We start from the raw sequence: 26,877 nt of genomic DNA, 5'->3' as shown, positions 1-26,877 counted from the left end.
ACGCTCAATAAACAATTTCAGATTATACAAGTTTTTTTATTTTAGTTTAATTGTTTTCCTAATTAATTAAAACATGTTATTTTTAAAATGTTAATATCTATTCACTGCAGGGGTACTATATAGTAACTGAAAAAAACCAAAATTCAGATTTTTACTGTATCATTATAATTACATAACTATACTATTGCTACAGGTTGGCATAGAAGTAATTTTATATTGTTTAAAAGTTTAAAATACAAATTCAAGATAGGCACACTAAAATTGCCTTGAAGTATGATACATTTTAAATAAGATTTTTGCATGAATCAATCATATTTAACCTTTATTAGTTGCTATTATTAATATAGTAGGAATTATAGTAACATTATACTAGTTAAACAATTATAAAATACTTATACAGGATAATAAGATAATATTTTGCTACGGTTGCATAGTAAAATAACAAAAAAAAAAAAAAAAAAAAAAACCAATCAAATATAACTTTAAAAGCTATATCAAACTATGAATAGACACATTATTCAAGGCAGATAACATCACACAACAGTCAATCAATGTCTAGTATCAGTTTACAAACAAACTAAGCTTACGAGTGAGTATTCCACTTAGAGCGTGCCCAGACTGACAAAATAAACAAACAAAAGTTTGAGTTGTCACCAGATGTTATGATGAGTCACGCTGCTGCACATTGTATCACACTAAAACACCATTGAAGCACTTTCATGCATTCTGACGGAATTCTGTAGAACTAATATAGCATTATGATGCATTGTTCTGATATACTGAAATACACTGCACTTAGAACATTTAGATTTGACCAGCAGAATATTTTGCTACAGTGTACAAAGGGTTAAAAATTCAAACATCAAATTACCCCATGTGACATATAAAATTAAAAGAGAAGCTATAAAAAAACTATAAAATTAAGTTGAATAAACAAAAATTTAATGTATGCACATGTTACTTGACATGAGTTTTCATTGACTTTTTGTAGCCAAGCATATTTACAGAATAGCTGAAGGAGTATAAATAGAGGGACTGTTTACAGTGTTGGGAAACAAGCAAGCACATTTGCAACCGTGACCTTTGCAAATACAATCGCAAAGCAAGGCACCAGACACAAAGATCAACTCTTTTGAGGACTATGAAAGATATAGAGGCAGGGAGTCCGTTTTGTACTGATGAGAGATACACTACCGACTAAGCATACAAATATTAATAAAATCCCTAAACCGAATCAAGGAAACAGGGATAATATAGTGAATAGAGATCGGAAAACAAGGACATACCTGTACTGTATCAGGTTTGCACATATTCATACTTTCCAAGAACAAATGAGGACAATGAATGGTTATGAGATACGAGTAGGTTTTGGAATTAACCTAATTGTAAATATTACCTCTGTAATAGTTTGGACGTTTGTGCTTTAGTCACTTGTTGATAATAAAACCTATTTTATTTATTAGAATAGTATAAGGATCAATATAAATTCTAATATCTAATGAAATTCGCTTAGATGGTCATACAGATGTCCTTCATATATTTAATAAAATATAAAATTAAAAAAGAAACCTGGAAAAATAATAGGCTTTTGTTCTTTGATGAAATTATACATGTTCTAAAATCAACATTGTTTGAAACAAACTTGAACTGACCTGTATTAACTGAGGTACTGGTGACGATCACTGCAGCAACGGTCTATCATTGTCAACAACACTGGTGACCGTCGCTGCAGCCACTTTATAAAGTAACTATAATGATTTTCGACAAAAGCAATGATAGCATTTGATAGCAGATAAAATCAATGTACCGATTAGTATAAAGTATGGTACTTTTAACTCTTTGATACAAGTTGAAGAGAAGAAGAATTTCATATTCCATTTTAATTTTTGTAATTTCTTTGCTTTTGTTTACGTATTGGTTAGTTTGTTCACGCTACTTGTTGCAAGTACGTAATATTATTTGAAGTTATTATTTAGTCAAGTGGTTATCATTTAAACATGTTTTTGATAAGTATTTCTCATTCACAGGAGTTACGTAATAAAACAAATAATTAGTGTTTTGTTTCAAAATAACCCAAGTTTCGTAATCTATGTAAGCTTAGTGTTAGGAGTGTCAAGTTTGTATTTTAGTAAGTTTTATTTATATTTGATATGTAAAATTTTACCAACATTATATGCATTTGAAATGGATAGGAACTATTTAGGGGTAGACTTTAATAAGCGGCCTACACTGGTTATTTGATTGGCGTTATCAATAATGGTTCGATTGTTTTTATTGGAATTATAATTCGATATTACAATTTATTTAACTTATATGATTTCAACTTATTAGTTAGAGTAATTTTAATATAAACAATAAACAACAAGAAGTAACTAATATTTTGAGACTTTGAAAATGGCGATGAATGTGAGGAAAATACGTAAGATATTTCTCACAAGTGACGAGATTTGTTTAAGTAGCTTCAACATATGGATTCGGCTCCTAGTAACCCATGGGGAGAATTCTTTCCTCCATTTCACAAAAGCGACTTATTGATATCACGCTGGGCAAGTTATAAATATTGTAAGGTTCCATTAATATCAAAGTCTAGACCATAGTTGGTTTTGTTGTTTTGTAATGTTATTGTAAAATTTGTGTATTTAAAATAAAATTGTAATGTACGAGATTCTTCTTGTTACGGTGATTTATTGTAACTCTTATTGTGTACGATTTTTACATACATGGAAGTTGGATAATATATCGAATTGTTCGATAATAGCAATTGAATAACGAGTGTAGGCCGCTTATTAAAGTCTTCTCCTATTTAGTTCAATCTAGTAGTATAAGAAAGTAATAATAAAGTATCTAATCAACAGATGTTATATTGATTTAACAAAACTATGCTGAAGGTACAATGTCTATTTTTTATGCACGGGGGCAAGGAACCCAGTGACACCACACTATTTGCTTGACTCAACTGACTGTTCTTAGTTAGGGTTGATCAGACATTCTACTGCAGAATAATTCAAACTGGACATTATACTGAAAATTTGTTTCATTCAAAAGAGTCTTGCTATATATACAGTATATCAAAAAACCTATAAAGCGGGATATAGTGGATCTTCATACACACAATAACCAAAATCTTATAACGCAGGCACTAAAAAAAAAAAAAAAAAAAAAAAAAAAAAAAAAAAAAAAAAAAAAAAAAAATCACTATAAATCTACTTTTAAGAGTATTTTTAATCTACGATTACCCAAAATATTTTCGCTTTCAAGTTCTTCTTCTTCTGAAGATGATTCATAACCAGTTAGTTTGTGCTTTGCAGCTGCTTCTTTCATCTGTAACTTTGCTTTAGTAAATTTATCTTCACTGGCTGAACCAGATAAATTTTGATTCTGTTTTTGTGCATCATGTCCTGGTTTAGATTTCTTTGTATTGGGGCCATCGCCTTGACTTGGGTTCCTTGACGAGTTGTTCCCTCGACCTCTTGACCAAGGATTACCTCTTCCGCGGCCATCTCTTGTGTTACTCATTTCCTGAAACATTTTATATTCTTTAGTAGGCTTGTTGATCAAGTAATTCTTAGATCTCTTTCAGTAGTATGAACTAAAATGCCTATGAATTTGAATTAGTTTGTTTATGTTAAAAATAATAAACCAGTGGAGAGAAGCTAGTCACGTATAATTTTTACGATTTTAAAGCGCATTCCAAGAATCTAATCATTCTATTTTACCTGAACAAAGCTATTTTAAAAATTATCTCAATCCCAATACATCACACACACAAAACTCCTTATAAATCAATTTTGTGAGTATTATTGATTTGTTGATTATTTGATATGTTTCATCATTGCAATGCACCTTCTTTGAAAGTTTCAACATCTTTATTTCAAATACAGTATTGTTTCCATGATGGATAAGAATTAAAAACTACAAAACTACCACACCACATCTTGTCCATATAGGCAGTTAAGTGAACAATTGCTTCTAACTTGTAAATATTTGACATGTAAGAAAATTGACACTTTCCAGATTCATAAATATGATGAGTTATACCACATAATTTTGTACAGTCCAATTTTTTTAACCGTAGACTCGAGCTGGGAGAGCGGTGGTAGGCGAGGGGTGCGGTGCGGGTGGATTGTAAAGGGCTTTCTGCAAACGTACGCTCAAGGTCACACGCTTGTGACTAGCGGGATAGATGCGAATAGACGGTCGGACCTCTCATACTGTCAGTAAAGTTATATACCGTTACACAGAACTCTATGGTATATTTATTGTTCTATATCGACTGCCTGCCTGCCTGCCAGTTCACTTGCAGCGACCTCGACGAGCGCTTCGTGAAAATTGCTTAGCCTATAACTTAGTGCGAATTTTATTTTTAACATTTTAAGTTTTGCTTACTGGAGTGTGTTTTAGGTTAGTGCGGGCTTCTATATAATGGAAACATTCGTATCGAAGGTAACTTCAGGGAAAAAACTTCACAGTCAGGCAAGAGAAATAATTTGGCGATGTGTGAGCGTGTTCATGCTTAACGAAACTATTGAGCCAAACCACATACCGTTAAAGAAAGGTATAGAAAGAACAGCGGCAGCTTGCGGAGTTTCGGTTGGAGTAGTGAAGAAAATTCGTAAAGAGAAGAAAGATCTTGACACCACGGATGATACAACGTGCTCATTTGCTACACCCAAGAGAAAGAAAAGAAGTAAAATCGTCACAGATATTGACGACTTTGACAAATGTTTAATAAGAAGAAAAATTTACAATTTTTACAAATCCGAGCATTCACTTCCTTCGCTAAAGTTATTAAAAAACACACTCGCAGAAGATTTAAATTTCAAAGGTAGTGTATCAAGTCTTCGAACACTAAAGTTATTAAAAAACACACTCGCAGAAGATTTAAATTTCAAAGGTAGTGTATCAAGTCTTCGAACAATTATTAAAGAATTAGGATTCAAATGGAAAAAAAATTGAAAACAACAGAAAAATCTTAATTGAACGGAATGAAATAAGAGCTAAGAGGATTGATTATTTGAAAAAAATAAAAGAAATCAGAAAAGAAAACAAATCAGTCGTATATATGGACGAGTCTTATGTTTTGTCTACTCACGTTACTCGAAAAGGTTGGTGTGATGGTAGCTTAGAGGGTTACAAAAGTAATATAAGTAAAGGCGATAGAGCGATTATAGTCCACGCAGGAGGGGACATGGGTTTCATTCGCAATGCATATCTAGTTTGGAAGGCTGGAACAACCGAAGGTGACTATCACATGCAAATGAACCATGAAAACTTTGTGACTTGGACAAAAACACAGTTAATTCCCAACCTTCCACAAAATTCGGTCGTTGTCATTGACAATGCTTCTTATCACAACGTACAAGTAAATAAAGCTCCAAATTCAAACTCGAAAAAGGCTGATATGACTAAATGGTTGGATGAACATGAAATTGAATACGACTCTTCATTACTAAAACCTGAATTGTACGAACTAATAAAACTCCATAAGGACAGATACAAAATTTTTGTTTTTGATAACCTCCTCCATCAATTCGGTCATTCAGTTCTTCGATTACCGCCATACCACCCGGACCTTAATCCAATCGAGATGATTTGGGGAATAGTTAAAAACTTTTTAGCCCAGAAAAATGTTACCAATAAAATAGCCGATACAATTCAGTTGTGTAAAAATAAAATGGATGCTATATCTGTAGAAGAGTGGAAAAAAGTTTGTGATAAGGTAATAAAAGTGGAAAATGAGTATTTGGAGTATTTAGTAGATGACGCAACCGAAAGTTTTATAATAAACATCGGTGATTCTGAGACCAGCGATAGTGAAGAGGATAGTGACGCCAGTGATGTGGAGGAACTCGCCGCTCCATTGTAAAAAAGTACTGTAAGTATTAAAGAATATTATTTTAATGCAAAAAAGTTGAATGCAATCATTATACTAATTGTTGTAATTGCTCAATATTAATAGTTAGTTAAACATAGAATACAAGTGAGTTAACACCGTTGTAAATAATACAGTTATTGCTACGGGTAAAGTATATAATTGCAATAACAATTAAACCCACAATATTTTAAGACTAATAAATTAGTTAAATTAACTTGGTTATTTCGTAAAGGTATTTTTATTGCACAATAAACTAATTTATTGAGTTAATACGGTATCAGTGAGCCAATGCGCCAACTACAGTTCCGGCAGAAACGTTCACTCATCACTTCATATGCTACTACAGGCTAAACTAAACTTCCAATAAAAAAATGAAAAAATTACAAAAAGAATATTCATCTATTTTCACACAACTTTCTCGCTGACAAATTTTGTCTGACCAAAAAATTAAAAAAATCCTCGCTTACTACTTTTTTCTTGTCATTCTAAACGCTATGTAAAATGTAAACAATAATCAAAATTATTTCGAAATTTTTTTAATATTTAAAAATGTAACCAATATATTGCCAATATTAAGAGCTTTAATTTGACGCATCTTACAGAATTGTACGACATTGGCTTCACTTTTAAATCGCGAGAGGAAGCGTTAACCTCGCTTAACCTCGTTTAACCTCGCAAACCTCCTCACATTCACGGAGGCTCGTCAATTTTATTAAAGGAATCTTTGAAATATGAAGTAGGCCTAATTGATGTCTCTGAATACTGTCTTGATTTTGTGTGTGAACCCTCTGTAATTAGGCTGATAGAATATAATTTTATTATTGTATGTATGTATAGAACTCCCAATTCTGATTTTTATGCTTTTGTAAATAATTTAGAAAACCTATTAGTATATTTAATGACCAAGCCCCACAAGTTTTTTGCCCTGGCTGGTGACTTAAATGTTAATATCTTAGAACAGAATACGCCACATGTGCAGTACTTCTTAAACGTTCTTAGATCAGTAAATTTATACAACACGAATAGCTTGCCAACAAGAAACACATCCTGTTTGGATAATCTGTATACTAATATCAACAAGGAATTGTATAGTTGCTCCTTGCTTAAACAGGACATAATCTCTGACCATGCAGGTGTTTTTGTTAGTTTTTCTCTTTCAATCACTTCAAAAGAGAAGGGTGAGAACAAACCATATAAAAAGCGTCTCATTTCACAAGATAGATTGTATGACTTAGGAGAGTGCTTAAAAGGTGTTGATTGGTCAGGTTTAAGTAATTTCGATGATGTAAATGGTGTTTTTTCTATGTTTGTAGATATGTTGGTAACTCATTTTAATTATTATTGTCCATTGATTAGTGTCAAATTAAGTTGTAAACCAGGTGATCACTTAACAAGAAGTCAGTTTACTCCCAAACTCCGGTTGATGCGCACTTTCTTGCTCGCCTTATATGATAAGTGGAAATTAAGTTCAGACCAACTTGACAAGAATAAATACATGCAGTTTAAAAAATTGTACTACAAAGCTATCAGTGAAGCTAAAATAAGTCTCAATGATAAATTGATTCAAAATGCAAAAAATAAATGTAGAAAGGCTTGGGAAATTGTTAAGAAAGAATCAGGGCATATTGAACACACAATAAAAAATTCTCTCTCTGCAGATGTATTGAACAATTATTTTACAAATACACAAATTAACACAGTAAACTACATGTCAAATAATGTTAATTGGGCGGATCTGTTGAGGAATTTTCCCCCCCTGAAATATGTAAAAATGACTTCAGGTGGAAATCAATTGACAAAAAAACTGTTAAAGATGTAGTTAACAAGATGAGCAACTCTCGAAGTGAGGATGTATTTGGTTTATCCAATTATGTAATCAAAGGTATAATAGATGTAATATTAGTTCCACTTACTTATCTTGTAAACCGCATGTTTCTTGAAGGTAGTTTTCCTCAGTGTTTAAAATTTGCCAAGGTGACACCTATTTTTAAGAAAGGTGACAGAAATAACCCTGAGAACTATCGTCCAATTGCAATTGTCCCCATATTAAGTAAAGTAATTGAATCCTGCATTTTGAAGCAACTGTATGATTATTTTGTATCTAACAATTTGCTATATCCCCTTCAGTTTGGTTTTAGACCTCATCACTCCACTAATATGGCCGTTGAGTCTGTTATTGACATTATTCTCAAGAGCTTTGAAAAAAAAACTTGTTACTGGCTGTAGTTTAATTGATTTGAGCAAAGCATTTGATTTAGTGTCACATTCAGTGTTGTGTAAAAAGTTAGAATTTTACGGTATTAGGAATAAAGAATTGCAACTACTTGAAAGTTACCTTAGCTATAGAAAACAATTTGTATGTGTAAATAACTGTTCTTCTGATGTGTTAAATGTAAGTACAGGGGTACCTCAAGGCTCAGTCCTTGGACCCTTTTTATTCTTAGTGTTTACAAATGATTTTAGTTATAATGTACCTTCAACATCAGTGCTATATGCTGATGACACAACATTGATATGCTCTGATGTTAGTGTTTCACAAGTTAATTCTCAACTCACCAATTCATTTGAACTAGCGAAAATGTGGTATTCTGCCAATAATCTGGTTATAAACGATAGTAAGACTGAGAGTATACTTTTTTCATTGAAAAATAATTTAGACACAATTAATGACAACTTTTTAAAATCGGTTAAACTACTTGGTATTTCCCTAGACAGTACACTCTGCTGGGAATGAACATGTCGATGGCCTTTATAAGAAATTGTCAAGAGTGTTATTCTTACTAAGGAAACTAAAGTATTGTGTGAGCCCGGATGTTTTATTGATGGCCTATTTTGGTCTCTTTCACAGCCATTTAAGTTACGGTGTACGCCTCTGGGGTAATTCTAGTGCTGCAAAAAAATCCTTTACATGGCAAAAGAAGGCAGTAAGGGTATTGGCTGGGTTATCTAATCGAGAATCCTGCAGAGCAAGTTTTTGTAAATATAAAATCATGACACTTACCAACTTGTATAATATTTATAGCAATTTAATATTTGTTAAAGTAAATATAAATAATTTTAATACTCACAGTTTAGTGCATAATTATCAAACAAGAAACAAACAAGACCTGGTTGCACCAAATATTAGATTAAGTAAAACAATGAAAAGTTACCAATACCAACAGTTGAGATTCTTTAATAAGTTACCTGTTTCAATTAGATTGTTGCCAAATAATGAGTTTTACAAAGTTGTATCTAAGTGGCTTAAGTGTAATGTGTTTTATACAATTGAAGAGTATATGTCTTGTGAAAATTTTATATCTTAGTTAACCTTTTTTAAATTGTTAACATTGTTCTAGTACATAATATAGGTTTAGGAAATCTAGACTTACTCTGACGAAGCCTATTGTAATTTGTAAAAATTATTTAATGGCTAATAAAGATCTTGATTCTTAAAGGTCACTGAATTTTGCAGTCCGTTTTCATACTCCGCCGGGACAGTTTTAACACAGCGAGACTGACTTTTTCATGCAGGTTAGTAGTCCGCGGCCAAGTCTATGGTTAAAAAAATTGGACTGTACTTGTACTTGTTATTGATACAATATATGTTATTACTAACTCTTGATGTGATATAATACTGTTTCATGTAAGGAAAAATTGTTGTTGTAATATAGTATGTTACTGGGTAATGTCAATTATCATAAACAATTCTCTTTTGCAAGTATATAAAAAAAACAAAAATATATAAAATAAGTCCGTCAAGCTATATATTTTCTGAAACCAGAGAAATCTATAAATAAATTTTATATTTTGGAATTTTGATTTAGTACAAATATATTATCTAGATAATTAAGGGATGTTTTCATTCTTTGCTAGAAGTGTGAGGGTAGTTGTACCACTAAAGTATAAACTGATGCAATATATTCTTCCTGTACCGACCAACGGCATTTCTGATCATTACTTTTTGGACGATTTGGCGCAGGAAATACTGATTACCAATGTCCCTTGCCAAAAGTGCAAGCCTCGTTGGTATCCTGCAATTCTAGTAGAAAAAGAACATTCCTTAAGATAATACCAAAATTCAAGCTGAGACCATGTAAATGATTCAATGTAGTTGGTAATAAGTATAGTAGATAAGGACAGAGAATAGGTAGCTTTGTTTTTCTTTATTTGAATTTAGAATTTAACTTACGTTCTTATTTATTTTTATTCTTCCTAACATCTGTAATTATCCTAAATAATTTGCTCATTGTCTCTTCCAATACTGCCAAATATTTTACCAGAGGCATGTCTCAAAATACCAGCACGTTTATAGAAGTTTTACATAAAAATTCATAATATAATCTTATATAAATTTATGATTATATAAAGTTAAAATTTGTTTTGTTGTTTTTCTAAGGAACTTTTTAACCCTATTGTTAGGATTATTTTGCTTTAGAATTTGACTTTATGTAGAGCATTGAAGATCCAACTCAATATAAATTCCAAAAAAATAAGCTTAGTTGATATAGACTACAATAAGGATATTTCTGAACCAAGGAAAAAGTTATGGAAATAACTTTATAAATATAATGTTTATGGGCGTTTTTAACAACTAGCGCAAATTATTTATTTTGCAAATACAATTTATATGACAACATTACAAAAAATAATAATTAATTCTTCAAAACTTAAATTGCACGAATTGGGGGTAATTGGAAACACTTGTCACCCATAATGATTTTCATATTGAGATGTATTGTTTGCTGATAAGCTTATATAATGTTAAATTAGGTCAAATGAAAAGTAGGAAAAAAAAAAGAAAACCAAAAATATAACTATTATTTTACAAAATTTGACAATTTTGTCTTGTATTTGGAAATTGCATAATGGGAGTGTTATGTGTGATGTAATGGTTAAGTGAGTTTTTATACCTCTCAAGCATTTGGGTTTGTGATCAGGCTTTTAAGAATTCTGAATTTTTACTGATAAATACAATGTTATTCATTTGTTACCATCAGTACAGGACATCACCGAGGATGTTTTACAAAAAGAAAAGACATAAGAAGTGAATAGGTTACTAAAATTACGTTTCAGAAAAGGTGAAAAATGTTGTAAAAGAAACTATTAGTAAAATGAGCTGATGGTTATTGCTTCCAGCTATCAGCGTGGTCTGTTTCTTTTTATTTAACTCTTATTGAAAACGTAAATAAACATAATGCTGGCTGTTAATGCAGAGGTCCAGTTTTACAGATGCTGGTGTAAATATGCTTAGTTTTTCAACATTTAGATATGCGCTGATGGCAATGAATGAAAAATATCTTTGGATATAGTACCCATCAGTAAAATATAATATTCCAAAAGGCTGATCACCAATATTCACTAAATATTACAAACTCACCTGGGACTAGGTAACAGGACAATGGTTGACAATGAACTTAAATTCTCATTACGAAATAAAAGAAAACACATCTTTTCTGTCCATTCTGACACAATTGTTGACTTTAAAGCGAACTTGTGGCACTAACTTTTATATTTAATATGCAGTAAAATTTCGCATCACTCACTAACGACTGGTACTTAGGTAAAAACACGTCCCAGATTGTCCAACTTTTCCGGTACAGATTATGTTGGACGATCTGACACGTGATCTTAGGTCGGGGAAGGTACCAATCGGAAATGCAAATGACCGTCATTGCGGGCAATAAGATATTACCTAAACTTACATGAATGTTGATAAACCTGTTATTCCCTTTTCCTACACCTACCCTTTCTTCACTTATTATTGCCCCCACCCAGAAACCCGATTCCCCTAAATTATTATGCAATATATGGTTTATGACCACTTACTCTAAAAATGAAAATATACTATTTTAAGAAAATGTTAAAAGTGGTTTTAAAACCTTGCAGTGGTGTAAAGGCATATAAGCATGAGAGCTGACCTTGTTCTTAACGCTGTAATTAAGTATACACGCCATACATGATAAATGGAACTATAGAATATTTTACGGTATAATATGAAATTGTGGATCTTTATTTTGAAATTTACATATGTTTTAGTTCAAACAATGTAAAAATAGACTTGGTGTCATAGATCATATTACAACATAGTTAATGTGTTGAAAAAGACTTAGGCCTAGTGCCATTTGAAAATGTAGTTAATGCGTCGATAATCGCTTAAAGCCAGTTGCAGGGTTAATGGTTAAATAGTTTTAGGTAATGTGAATCAATTAAACATTATCCTAAAAGCTCATGTTAGGTTCACGTAATCTGAGTTTGAAATTGGGTATTATCTCGATGGATGTTTTTCATGTTTCACCAGAAGAACTGGGTGGTGCTGAAGCCTGCAGTGATGGCCAGGGGGAATTTAAGATTGGTACTTTCCCGATATCAGATCATGTCCCAGATTGTTCAACTTTTCTGACGTTAGATTATGTTGGACAATCTAGCATGTCATCTGAAGTCGGAAAAGTACCAATCGGAAATGCCTCAGGTAATCAGTGTGGGCTTTGGTAGCGCCGAACCGCACTCTTGGCGATAAAAGAATCACATTCATCAAGATACTACCTAAATTCAAACTCAGATCACGTGAGCACCCATAAAATGTTTATATTTTTAATACCTAGATACGTACTTATATAGTGTAGCAGTAAATAGTAGATAGGAACAGAATGGCCTCCTTCTCGCCAACATCGTTTACTTTTGGGAAGCAGAAAATAAGAAACAAAAAGATGTAATTTTCACAGTAAGTCAAATAAAGCCTGTTCTTTTTATAATGTAGTTTTTGTAGGTCCGCAGTATGAAAAACTCTTCCAAAAATAGTGGCCTTTGCACAACACACCAAAATATACCACTTTTTCTTTTGTAATTGCTAGAATATCCGATGACACAACAATTATATGTTACAATACAACTAACAAATGATTTGCATGCTTATGATCAATCAGTTGTAATAAACACACGAGGATTAGAGGGGACGTCTGGGGCTACAGTATAAGCGGCCATCAACACAATCGGATTATGATTATCGATACCATCAAATATGACATTTGACCTATACATATTCATAAACAACCATTGCCAGCTTTCTTTATTTAGACTAGTAACGTCATTACCAGCTGTTGTTATTTTGTTTATGTAAGAGAAGGCTAATGATGACAGGCACAATGGTGATGAATATGCAGATATTGGCTCAAAATAGTCTTATAAACACTGAGCAATGTTTTAAATGGTTACAAGATGCCCAAATGGTTACCTTGCTCCTTTAAATCCGAATTATCCAGTTTGTATTGACAAGATGAAAACTAGAAAAAAAGTAAGAACAAACATGATGTATGTAAAAACAACCTTGAGAAGACTTTTTTGAACATTCTGAATTTGGTTATAAATATAATGAAAAATCGTATACTATTTTAGCTGAAATCAAACCAACTATTACTTTTAATTATTATTGAATGTACTTTTGACGGCATCAGTACCTGCAGAAATGCCATTTCAGATTGGCTAAAGTAATCGTAAGTACTACGCTGCTCAAACGTTGTTTAAATATAGTTAGTTATTTAATACAATCTAAAAAGAATACATTTATTTTTTCGCTATAATATAATTTTAAAAGCATAAAACTTAATTCAGTTCGCTCAAAAGTAATTCAAAGTAAAATCGTGTTTGGAAATACATTTGTAATTAAAATGATGTGTCGTTATTAACTAGTGAACGGCAAGAACAGTGACGTACGTGTCTTCTTTGTTTTACAAACAGTCACGTTTATCCTTGAAAATACTAAAGGTAATTAAATGCTATTGTTTTGTCGAAATTATATATTATATTTTAATTTGTAATTATATTAATATTACCAAATAATATACTTTAATTGGTTAGAGTACGATAAGCGGACCCAATTTTTTATATCGAAATACAATATTACTTAATCATAACCATCGATATAACCAATCGACACTAATTAATTATTTTGAACAATTAACTTAAATAATGTATATATGAACAGCTGTAAACACTTTCAAATAATACAAGTAAGGTAATATTTCTAATTTCACATAAGTAACATTGTTTATTAAAAAATGGCTGTCAATCTTAGGAAGCTTCACGAAATTGCTTTAAAAGACGATAAAACATGTTGGGTTAGTGCCTAAGAATCCATTATGTGATATTAGTGGAAAGGAAACAAATGTAACTGTGATAGGAGCAAACATGGTCGTCTTCAGATGCAAAAAAAAAGGTAATGGTGGACACAATTATAGTAAAATCGCACTGAAGAATAGTTTTTTTGAAAGGTCAAAGTTTGGACTGTGCAATATTGTGACTTTAATGTACTTCTTTTCCAGAAATCAGACAAATTACGATTTTTTAATTCTTGAGTGTAGTTTGGATTTACACAGTCCATCAAGAAGTACGATATCTGACTGGCTGTTGTTTTGCAGGGAAGTGTGTTTTGTTTGGATTGATGATCAGTTTAATAGGGAAGAAAAGAATGGAGGTCCTGGAGTGGTGGTGGAAATTGATGAGTGTAAAATTGGAAAACGTAAAAAATAACAAAGGGAGGTTGGTAGAAGGAACCTGGATTCTATGTTTAATAGAAACTATACCGGAAGGACAAAAAGTGGGGGTAGATATAGGATAGAGATTTGTCCTGAAAACAAACGAGATGTTAAAACTCTCATTCCTCTCGTACTAAAACACGTATAGCCTGGAACAACCAGATATGTGGAAAGCTTATTTTGGATTAAGTGATTGTGGCTTTGTCCATTTTACTATCAACCATAGTGAAAAACTTTCAAAACCCAGCAACTGGTGCCAACATTCAGACAGTTGAAAGTTCGTGGAGAGCCGTAAAACGCAGTCTAAGAAGTGGTATCCCAGCCGACCTTCTCGCAGATCACCTCTGTGAATATTTATATAGAAGAGAGGTACGATTTTCTGAAGAGGACGCGTTCAACCATTTCTTAAAAGCAGTAAAAAATTGCTACCCAGGCGAAAACATTTAGATAGTTCGACAAGTTTCCGTTTTCTATTCTAATTATTGTTATGTTCTAATTTATCTTTCTATTCCCAATGTTTTTGGTACTTTGGGATTATACCGACCACACCAGTATGAAGAACACAAAAATAGAAATTTATAGAAACAAACATGATAGAACGAAAAAACAACTCTTCAATTACAAAATTACAAACTTACAAGCATTTCCAGGTATTGTGATCGGTATTGTTGTCGCTGTTATCTTATCTTTCTCGAGAATCCTGATTACGGCAGCAGGCCGCGCGGCATCACGTGATTTGCACGGTACATCATTGCCTTTCCATTACAATTCAATTTATATTTCTGATTAGCCCCTCTAGAATTTGATATTTTACTGATAGGTACTATCTCGAGGGATGTTTTTCTTTCGTCGACATCAGCGCGGGGCAGCACCGAAGGTGCTGTCGAAGCCCGCGCTGATGGCCGGAGGCACTCGCATTTTGGGTGGCGGAATGTGATCAAGAATAAAAACAAGTTTTGAGTGTTTTTTTAATAAAAAGTTTAGTTTGGTAAATGTTTGTTTTTGTTGAATTTTTGTGTTTGGAGAAATGTAGAGGTAAAACACGGAAGTACAACAAAGCGATGCACCAGCTGAACGGGCGGCGAGACTCTGCAATCACGTTATCTACTAGACGCTCGACTTTGACCTCTGTCTGAGGATGGGGAGGTGTTTGCGATAAGACAATTCCTGTTTTATATTGACGAAATATTGTTCTACGCTAATCTAGTAATCAGTAGAAACGAAATGTGAAATAACGATTCATGTCTGGGTGTGGTGTGGTCGGTATAATCCCAAAGTACCATGTTTTTCTTAATTCAATTCTTAATTATTTATGAGTTTTGCTGTTTGATTGTTCTCGTTCTGATTCATTTAATTAAAATTATGAGTTTCCCTGATTTTGGTTATGTTCATTTATTATTTGTTATATCATTAAATTCATATATTAATTTAAAACATATGATTGTTATTGGGGGACTATAGATACTTATATATCGATTGATAGTCTATGATTCGATATGCGAATATTAGGTATCGATGATTATATTCTTCGGGTACTTTGGGATTATACCGACCACACCCAGACATGAATCGTATTTGACATTTTGCTTCTACTGATTACTAGATTAGCTTAGAACAATATTTCGTCAATATAAAACAGGAATTGTCTTATCGCAACCCCTCCCCATCCGCAGACAGAGGTCAAAGTCGAGCGGTCTAGTAGATAACGTTATTGCAGAGTCTCGCCGCCCGTTCAGCTGGTGCGTCGCTTTGTTGTACTTCTGTTTTTTATCTCTACATTTCTCCAAACACAAAAATTAAACAAAAACAAACATTACCCAACAAAAACTAAACTCTTTATTAAAAAAAAAAACACAAAACTTGTTTTTATTCTTGATCACACTCCGCCACCCAAAATGCAAGTGCCTCCGGCCATCAGCTGCCCCGCGCTGATGTCAACAAAAGAAAAACATCCCTCGAGATAGTACCTATCAGTAAAATATCAAATTCTAGACGGGCTGATCAGAAATATAAATTGAATTGTAATGGAAAGGCAATTATGTACCGTGCAAAAATTTTTAATAATCATGTGATGCCGCGCGGCCTGCCGTAATTGGGATTCTAGAGAAAGATAAGATAACAGCGACAACAATACAGATCACAATACCTGGAAATGCTTGTTGATTGATGGAATGTTAGTTCTGTTACTCAACTACATTGTTTTATAACGTTCTTCTTCTTTTATAAAGTTCACTGAAAAAAGTTTAAGCGTTGGGGGCATAAAACGGAATGTGACCCCATTAACAATTGATAATCGTTATAAGTTTGTAATTAAAGAGTTGTTTTTTTCATTCTATCATGTTTGTTTCTATAAATTTATATTTTTGTGTTCTTCATACTGGTGTGGTCGGTATAATCCCAAAGTACCATTCTTCGATATAAAAAACAGGGTCCGCTTATTGTACCCTACCCCTTTAATTTCCAAGATTGACAACATGCAAAACCATAATGTTCATTGAAATATCTATTACGTTATTTGGTACACTTTGTTTTTAGTCTTTGACAGTTTAGTCCTTTGGAGTCTTGAAATTTGATAATTAAAATCCGATTGTGTTGGTGGCCGCTTATTATACTGCTGCTCCAGTTGGATAGATAGTGATGTAACTATTAGTGGGAGGCAGCACTCCTTCCTTTATTGTAGTCTAGTCTTGGACCTACCCAAGGACCAATTGCCCGACCTGAGAGCAAACCAGGGTTCATTACTTTAATTTTAACTTAGTTAATCTAATCAAAAATTCATCTAACCTTACTACATGTCTGTCAGAACAACCGGAGTGCTTAACTTGTTTCCTCACCCTAAATGCTCCCTTTCTACATTAGCATAGAAAGATAATTAGTCTATTACTCAAATCTAGTGGTGTCCTAAAATTACGGAAAAAAACCATCGCTTATACATGATTTCGGATTTCTTAAAAATGTATCGTCACCAATTTACCGTATTGTCTTGGTCTGAACGAAAAACATGCCTTCAGTTGTTAGGCTATGTGTAAAACATAACCTCGTTACAAAGCAACTATTACAAACATCTGGTTTGAAAATTGTATGTTGGCTCCAAATCTTGGTAACTTACCAGTTATTATAAATCATCAAACTACCAAACATCACATTTTTAACAAGTAAATATCTATGAACGTACTACCATTCTAACAACTTCCATTCACGTCACTGATTTGATTTGATTTTGATAAAATGTTATGTTCCAAACCATCTCTAATCTAGATTTTTTTTGTCTTTGGCTATGCAATGCTGCCAATGCCAACTGCGATAATAATCCACAACTGAACCTAAAATTACCCATTATTATCAGTTATTACGAGCATCAATATTTTTTTTGTGAACTACATTAAGTTCTAGTGTGAAACTAACAAGCAATATTAAATAATCCACTGATCCTCGGTCGAACTAGCCATGGTTTCTTTTGCATTATGACACTCTTGTGAGTACTTATTATATTATTCACAGAGAACACCAAAAAGATTACACTACTGCAATGTATATTATTGTCCCTGTTATATTTTCTACTATTTAAAAAAAATAAATAAAAAATTCATGTAAATTTTAATAAGAAAATACGATTTTAATGCAAACTATAGCTTATAATATTAAACCAACTAAAACATTTCTTACATGAGCAAACAAACTAAAAACGAAAACTCCACCTTTGGCTTTTCAGAAATAGGCAAGACCTTACATCCATAATGGTCATTTTGTGTTAGAAAGTTTGTTCAGTGAAGCTAGTTCTGTTTTTAAAGCAAATATATAGCGCTGCTAAAGGTTTTGATCAGAATTGTACAAGAATACATTTTAATCTTGTAATTACCTCATTATGAACCAAATGTAAGTGGTTGAGTATTTTTAGAGTTGATTTAATGTAATATGTTTAATAGTTTTCTTCAATTTATTTATAATCCTCCATTTGAAGCTAGATAATACGGTGCACAACTTCAAAGTTTCCGGTAGCGGCATATTTTAGAATTATATGGAATATCTTCTCGTTGACTGTTACACAATCAAAGGCTCAGTTAGAATAAAATATATTCTCATAATAGAATAAAGTTCAAGTAATGTTTTACTTTCAATCACAAAATAATAAATCATACTTGAAAATAAATGACAAAGTTAGTTCACATTTTGTATCGGAACTTAAATTAAAAAACTTAAGCTCCCTTATATTTTCGTATAAGCTAATAGACAAGTATATCAAGCCAAAATGTTTCGAAATTGATAACAACTCACCTAACGCTGAAAAGAAATGTAAACTTTGGAGAAATATTTTTGTCCCACCTTTCTAGAACTCGTCAAATACATTGAGGGTGAATAATCTAGGATTGCAATGTCGCAGCCGATACTTACGAGTGAATGGATAAATGCACTTCTTTTCAAGAGGCTCTGACTAAACATGATCATGTTTATATTACTAAGAAAAGTAAGGTATTCACTAGACACCCAGTCAGCCATTTGAGGACAACAAAATGGCGAGTCTATTACACTCGATACTTTTGAAATCCTTGCAAACGCTAAACGAAGGCTGTAACTCTGTAAACATTGTTAGAGACTCCTTTATCAGTGACTTCAATCCTCTTGCAAAAAGCACAAATTGTTAGAAAATAAAATTCTAAATCTTAGTGATACAGTAAACCAGGCCCTCTCCTTAGAGTAGGTATGTTCACAGGCAAGCGGATAAATACACTGTTCCACCGCATGTTTACACAACTGTACAGTCTGGGTACACTATACTCACGCTATGTGTCGAACATTAGCCCTCAGTTACCTTTGCCTTGCCACCGCTCCTCCAGACCGATTTCATATTATCGTAGATCTGCACTATCTCTCTGAAGATAAAAAATGTTGTCCAAAGACTCACCCACCCTCTTCTTACTTGAAATGTTGTTATTCACCCAAGTAACAGATGCTCTGCAAGAGAGACGCCACTAGTACCGGTGTGATAAAAATTGGAGGTTATTGTATTTCAAGCTAATTCCAAAAGCCCTATTCCTTAAATGACCGCTATGAGATCAAGACATCCTTTTTCCTATGCAAGGCCCTTTTTGGAGTATAACTGAGTAACACCGAGCTATCAGTCCCATTATCACAGGCGGTTCCCAAAGTTACGTTAACTTGCAATGTACGCAACAATATAAGTCGGCCGAGTCTCAAAAGTTTCCACTGATCTTCCAGGCTTGAAGGTTGTGTCATACAGATTTAAAGGTATCGAGTTTTCATTACCCTAAAATTAAGTTCTTTAAAAGAATTATGCGCCAGACGAGATGATTGGCCACGAATTCTGGAAAAGCCGAGATATTGAAATTACTTTTGGCGGTAAACTCAACTCTTAAAATTTCAAATTCCATACCAGCTTCAATCATTCTACAAAGTTGTGTTCTAACTGTACACCAAATTGCAAGCCTTTCGCAACTTTATCAAGATCCTTCTCGCAGAAAGATTTCAAATTCATGAATTTTGAAATTTTCAAATTACTATCCGAAGGAATAATTGTAGAAAGTTACTCTCAATGACGTGCGCAAGTATTGGTTATGAGGAGTGTAAATCAAAAGAAAGATATTTTATCGACTACTCTTAAACAATAAACAAATTCACCTTGTAAAACGCCTGTCCTTTACCGAAAATTGATATCCTAGTTCAACAATTTTCAAATTATATTCCACTATTGACTTAGAAACAGCTAATCGCCAGACCCCTATTGCTTTGGAGGAGAGGAAATTTCACAGCCTTTGAAGCTTGTGGCAAACTCTATAAATTCACCAGAATCCTTTTTGGTGTGACAACGATATTGCTGTGGACAATCTTGTTTCTCAATCGAGGTGATACTTGACTCTATTGGACGCATGTAGTAGGGTACACCTGAGCCATAACAACACCAATCTCATAGGCGAACTTTTGCTAGTAGCTTGACTACTACAGACACCGACTAGTATGATATACCACTCTAAGTAGATGAAGCATATCCCCCACCAATATCGATGAGCAACTATCTATAGAATTCTATCAGATAGTCGTAGGGCCAATATATACACACTGTCAATACTCAATCTACATAAGTACTGTCTCTTTATTAAAACAGTGTCAAGTGTATTCATATGCAACATTAACATACATGTGCGATGCGCAGCACACCATGCTTAGCGGAACAGATGGTACGATGATAACCAGGGAGATAGACACGGTTCCATCTATCGGCCATTAGCTCTAATGCCCCATACACCCGAGTCTGCGTACCTCCTCTCCTCGCCGTCATGCCGCACAAATATTTATCTCATCAAACATCTGCGCTTGTATCGAGCTCTGTCTAGCACTACTACGTTAATGACTGACTCATTCCAGCGTTTCCTTCGTTAAAACATCCTCACAGTCCCCATTGCCAATCCTGCGAAACTCTACATTTCCAGCTTTTGCACATTCGCTATCATGCACTAGAAAGATAAAGACCGTCTATATCATCATTAAACACAAGTCAGATCAATACTACAACATAGTCGCAGCGCACAGTATAACGCTCACTAGACTTATCTCCTCGTCTCTATGTTGAAGACGTTGATGCGCTCAGCAATGACTCACAGTTTCTTCTTCTCACATACTGGCACAATCGAGCCGCGCCGACATCATTTATAAATAACTAAGCAATTCAATAACTTTGAGTCTCTAACCTGCCCAAAACAGCGTGAACTAATCAAAGTACAATTCTCCTAGGTCTTAGAGGAAGGCGTGGCTGAGTGCTGACAAATATAACAAAACGCAACATCACGTGCAGTAGAATAGTGCGAAGTTCTTCATTAATGCATAGGAGAACCCATCAGAGCTCAGGATAGAGTTCCAGACAGACATGTGAGAGAGACACGATTGGCAGTTAGATATAAGAGCAAGGCAGCCAATCGCGTGCAACAATCAGACAATACACACCATACAAGAGCGAGAGATGAATATGGACACTATATATCTCGGCCCAGCGAATGATTCTCTACTGAATACAATAGTAAGAGCTGTTCCAAGAGATCGAGAATTTCATATCAGCCAGGATGATGTGGAACCACAATCCAGTCCTCTCCATTAAACTCTGATAACCAGAACAGTCTAGTCGCAAACAATCTACCAGCACACAGGGCACTTCACGTCATGAACTGTAACTCACTGTCTGGTGCAATCAGCCTATAAATAACAGCAGTCTAATACCGAAGCAGTAACGCTTAGAATCACCTGACTTCAAAGTTACGAGTACATCACAATCTCTGGTAATGCACAGGTTTACGCGTCCTCGACTATAGGTAGAGCTATTCCTCGGGTTTTCGCATTTAGTGTATTATTAGGCAGACCCATACTAATCTCGCTACAGCGTGGATGAACGTGCAACTCACCTAAACTATGTCACTATCTCTTGGCTTCCTATACACTTTAATCGATCTCAGACAGCGAGCGCTACTTCCTTTGACAGATCGCATGAAACATAAACTCATAACTCGCATAAACCTTACTACATAAGACTAGAACTGGTCGATAAAAACGGCGTACAATGCACTAACTTGAAAGACTGCGGACAATCAGTGCAGCAATCTGTCGCTCGACCGACGCTACCTGCATGCCATTAGATGATTTCGCGCTGATCCTGAGTTCTGTCTACTTACTAACAACAATAACCCCTCACGAACGATTCTGTCCGTATCACTTACCCACGGTTTTGCAAAAACTCCTACCATAGCCCTACTGGGCAATCTTAGCATCAAGGAAACAGCGCGTTCTCATCAAGACAGAATATCCGGTTAACAAGTACATTTCACTGCATGGAGTGAGAGACATCGAGAGCAGTAACTATAATAGCCATCTACCAGAATACAATACTATCGTTGAGAGAGACAAGGTTCAAAGGCTTTCAAGTCTTACAGTTCCGAGACATTTTGAGCATTCTGAGAATTACCAGCATGAAATACATGCAAAACGATTACATGGCAATTTCTTACACATTTTCTCATGCTTATTAACATACGCATTCTTTACTCTATATCATCGTACATCTCCCCAATGCTTCCTATACATGGCGCACGAGTGCTAGGAAGTAAAAGTAGATGGCTTCGACATAAAGTGCACTATACTGGACTATGTTATCGATCATGAGTGCTTTCTCTTTACTTGTAATAGGGTCTATTAGATACTCTCCATGCAGTAAAGATTAGAAATAATCACTAACTTATGAGTACCCATTTAAACACTACAAATAAGATCATATCGGTAAGACCACTAAAACACAACTATATCAAAAACTAGCACGCACGAGTTGCTCCATAGAGGCTCATATTTATTTGGCTCGGAGGAAAGGTGCACCAGAATGAGATCAAGGACTTTAAGGATCACACATTCACAGAAGGGTACAAAATTAGCGAGCGAAGAGTCATTCTCACATCACAAGATATACAACCATATATATTACTCGCGCTATACTTTTCAAATCGAACAAGTGAACGACCCCGCGTGTGAACGCAAGATAGTCAGTTTCTCGCTCTCACATATAGACCTACACAAACATATTGCGTGGGAAGACATGGGAGACAATTTTTACAACCATGTGTTCTAGTAGTTGTGACCGCTCACGCACACTCACTATTGAACAACTGCAACATTTTGATATTGTTCATTTTGGGACTAAAACGGTTTGATTGTGAAGGTTTTTATGAAGGTGATTTTTAAAGCACATAATTTATTGTTTAATGCATAGCATTTATATGTTACCTTTGCTGAATTCTTTTTAGCGCGAGATATTTTCCATCGCGTTAATAATTGACATATAAGAAATAAACGTCAATACCAGTACTGAGTTGAGTAGCACTTAATCTTTATCATGCGAGTCATCTATACTGGTGCAAATAAGGATTTATCTATATAGGCGCCTTCTTTCACATTCGATGCCTGGGCTCTCAATATAACTCAGCTGCAGACATAAGGACAGGTTTTATTTAGTCATCATGCCATGGTCGAGTCATACAGTAGAAGTAGCCAGGACTGAGATGCATCATACCGAGTTGGAGAGTACTTCAATTCGCTATGCTATTGTTACGAGTGACCTTTTAGATTACCTAGCTGAAGATCATACAGTCAAGCGCGGGCACAATACCTGAGTCACACATTATATAAATTGCCGAGTGGTACATACACCCTCGATTCTAGAAATACAGAGGTGGACACATATGACAAGTGGTGTGAAATATTGCCATGTATCTACCATAACATCAATACTCCTTAACACTAAACAATAATGCATATTGGAATAAGTTGACTTCCCTTTAAACTTACCATGCTCTCATTCTGTAATCAGATTTTGCGAGTATCAACACCTAATATCACATAGTCTGATCTCTAAATAGTCTGCTGGAATCTCAAACTTCAATGCGAGAGGTTGCAGACAATACACGCCCTAGACTTTCTTGTGAGTCTGACGGTTAAGTGATGCATGTACTTCCATCCGATTATTGATTTATACACGTTAGCGTGTATCTTACCTCTATTAGGTAGAAGAGTAGTTAGGATTCGTTATACTCAAACTAGTCTAGTAATATAGCATACAGCAACTGGTCCGTGTCTAATGCCTAGTATCTGTAGCTAAAGGCGGCTTCTTCACAAAATTTGACCTTCATCGTATACGGACACATAAATAGAATGAGTGAACACATTACACTATCCAATTCCTTTGGGATAGGTCCTGTCGTTGGTTCTTAACATATTGCAAAGAAGTGCCAAATATCAGTTGCATTAGAGTATCTTTGCTGAGTTATCTGTCATAATAGAACTGAGAGTATGGATACTGCGAACTATTAGGTAACAATTCTTCAGTAAGTTCTATTACACAAGGAATGGAAATCAGAGTTTTTACACATAATCGTCTAGATCTCTTCCATTCAATTACTAAGATGCAGGGCGAGGTCAAAGTCTAGGCATACATACCGTGAAAGGAATCGAAATGTACTCAAGCATATGGCGCAATTACATCGCGTCTATGTCTTCAGATGTCTCCCATAGAGCGAAGCCCGTCTACTTCTAGCGAAGACGATGGCAATAGATCGGTCAGCCACTTCTAGTATACTGTATCGCCATCTCTTACCTATTTCGGGGCAGTACTATCTTCAAATGAGACAAGGATAGGTAATAGTGCATAAATGAATTCTTTAACCGTCTAGTCTATTTTGCGCATGCATCTACTAAGATCCGTGCAACATAGTTTTTAAGGATTCTACTTATTTAGCTAATATGAGTTTACAAATTCAAGTTTTTAATCTTTTCATTTATTGCAGACTATTACCAAATCCAACAAAAATGTCACATATTTAAGTTTTCTTCTACATATTAAGATGTATCATGACTGCCTTCTCTTTCAGCCTTTTGCAAGCTTCTGAGCTCTTACAGTTACAGAAATAAATATTACTGTACAATCTATAAACGTACCTAGAGTGTAGCATAATACTCACCGATAAAACATCACATCTGAATATAATAGTAAACCGGAGACCTTTACAGTCATGCTAGATAGCATTCAAGATTCTAGTGAGCATTTTATATACTACTCAAACTTATGAGAGTTATGTAATGGGCCACAGTAAGACGCGACTATCTTACTTGTTTACTCCTGCGCATAGCGACACCAGATAGTCTTTGTGTTACTTACAATTAATTGCATCCTTTTGACACATTAATGATGATTATGACATAAAGACTGAACAGCGCGAAACTTACAGACGAGACATGAATTATCTGTTTATGGATATGAAGTAAAACCAGTTTTGCGTAATACAAGATACTAAAACTAATAAAAAATCCATAGTCTTTCAATAATAAAAGAGTTATCGTCAAATTCACAGACAGAAATCGCGATTTGAATATCTCATGTTGACAAACTAGCTTGCTAACTAGCTTCTCTTAGAATTAGTAGAGAAATTTATATTGCGCGCGACATATTCAATGTCTCTGACGTGCGCGTACTCAGCCCAATATTCTTTATAGAATATCTATCATCAAATGTTGTCAACAACATTAAAACAATAACAAGGGTGCATCTCACTATTAAATCTAGAGGCGCGTCAAAGCTTACATTAATTCTCAAAGAATTGCAGAAGTCTTGAATCTCGTACATTATTAATAGCTGTCACACTATAGCTCTCATTTTATTCGTGATAGGAGTTCTGCCCCGTGAGTCAGCACTATAACACAAATCACCGCAGAGGGGGCCGCAAGGGAATTGGTTACAAGAGTGCATTATGTATATGTATAAAACATTGTCTTATTGTTAATTTAAGTTATTATGATTTTCTTAAGATAAAAATGTACCTCCTTTAAAGACTTTATATATATATATATACTATATAATATATATATATATAATATATATATATATATAAAAGTCTTAAAGGAGGTATATTTTTATCTTACGAAAATCATAATAACTTAATTAACAATAAGACAATGTTTATACATATACATGAATAATGAGTTTGAAGATAATAGAGGACACACTAACGCTGACGTAAGAGGACAAGATGGTTTTAAATATAAAGGCAATTCAGAAGCCAAGGGTGAAACATAAATAACAAATGATTCCATTACGTCATTTACTGATCATTCTAATAGCAGAGAAGCTTCTCAATCCCCCTTATATATCAACAACTGCACGCGGTAGGTGATGTGAAATATATACTTTTACAATCTCCTCTCAGTTTGTATGAAAGCGTTCTCTATAGAAATATACCAACATATTGGAAATATTTAACCATTGATTATAATAGAAAAAAATGGGAGTGAAATAAACTAATACTTCAAAATGAAGCGAAATAGATGGTTTCTAAGAATTCTAAGGATTTTATAGTGTACAGTTTGACACCAATATATTTTCATAATTTCATATCAAATCCACTTGTTGGACCTTTCTAAACACTTTCTGAACTTTCAGTATTTTTTACCAATCCGTGTATCTTCCAACCACATGCAACGTATAAAAGTGCAACATGTTAAGGGAGATGTATATGTTGTAATACGACCGTAAGTAATTAGCATAAAAGTATTGACCTTAAGGTGAGAAAGATATTAACCCCATATATAATATTTCTATAATGTTCATAATGGAAAAAAGATTACACAACCAATAATTATTTCAAAGTACAAGCATAGTCTACATGAAGCACAAGTGAAATGCCTAAATGTGCTTCAAACCATACGCACCAATTTTGTTTATAATTTTATTGAACAAATAAAAAATCAATAATCTAACACGTTACATATACAATACTTTTATTAGGGATTGTTGGCTTTCTTACTCTGGTGCAACAACAGACTTATGTGAATGTTGAGTTTACCTCCATTTCACCTTCCTCTTATTGCAGTATCTGGTATCTGACGCTGTCACTGTCTTGACTCCTAAAATACGGGGAATCATGTCCGTCTTGAATTGATCCTAAGAAT

General features: G+C 34.1%; 1 protein-coding gene across 1 annotated transcript in view; it reads right to left on the bottom strand.

Annotated features, from left to right (window-relative positions):
• LOC124356590 (NF-X1-type zinc finger protein NFXL1-like) overlaps positions 1 to 17,647 on the bottom strand; it is an 88,131-nt gene extending 70,484 nt beyond the window's left edge. The window contains exons 1-2 of the mRNA XM_046807685.1: positions 17,498 to 17,647; positions 3,237 to 3,519 (exon numbers count right to left, since the gene is read on the bottom strand). Of these exons, the coding sequence (XP_046663641.1) occupies positions 3,237 to 3,516 (280 nt within the window). The 5' untranslated portion in view covers positions 3,517 to 3,519; positions 17,498 to 17,647. The remainder of the gene's footprint in view (positions 1 to 3,236; positions 3,520 to 17,497) is intronic.
• Positions 17,648 to 26,877: the final 9,230 nt, after the last annotated feature.

This window comes from Homalodisca vitripennis, chromosome 1, assembly GCF_021130785.1.
Source record: "Homalodisca vitripennis isolate AUS2020 chromosome 1, UT_GWSS_2.1, whole genome shotgun sequence".
Lineage (NCBI taxonomy): Eukaryota > Metazoa > Arthropoda > Insecta > Hemiptera > Cicadellidae > Homalodisca > Homalodisca vitripennis.
The sequence above is the reverse complement of the archived record's forward strand: the minus strand, read 5'-3'. Positions and strand labels throughout refer to the sequence as shown.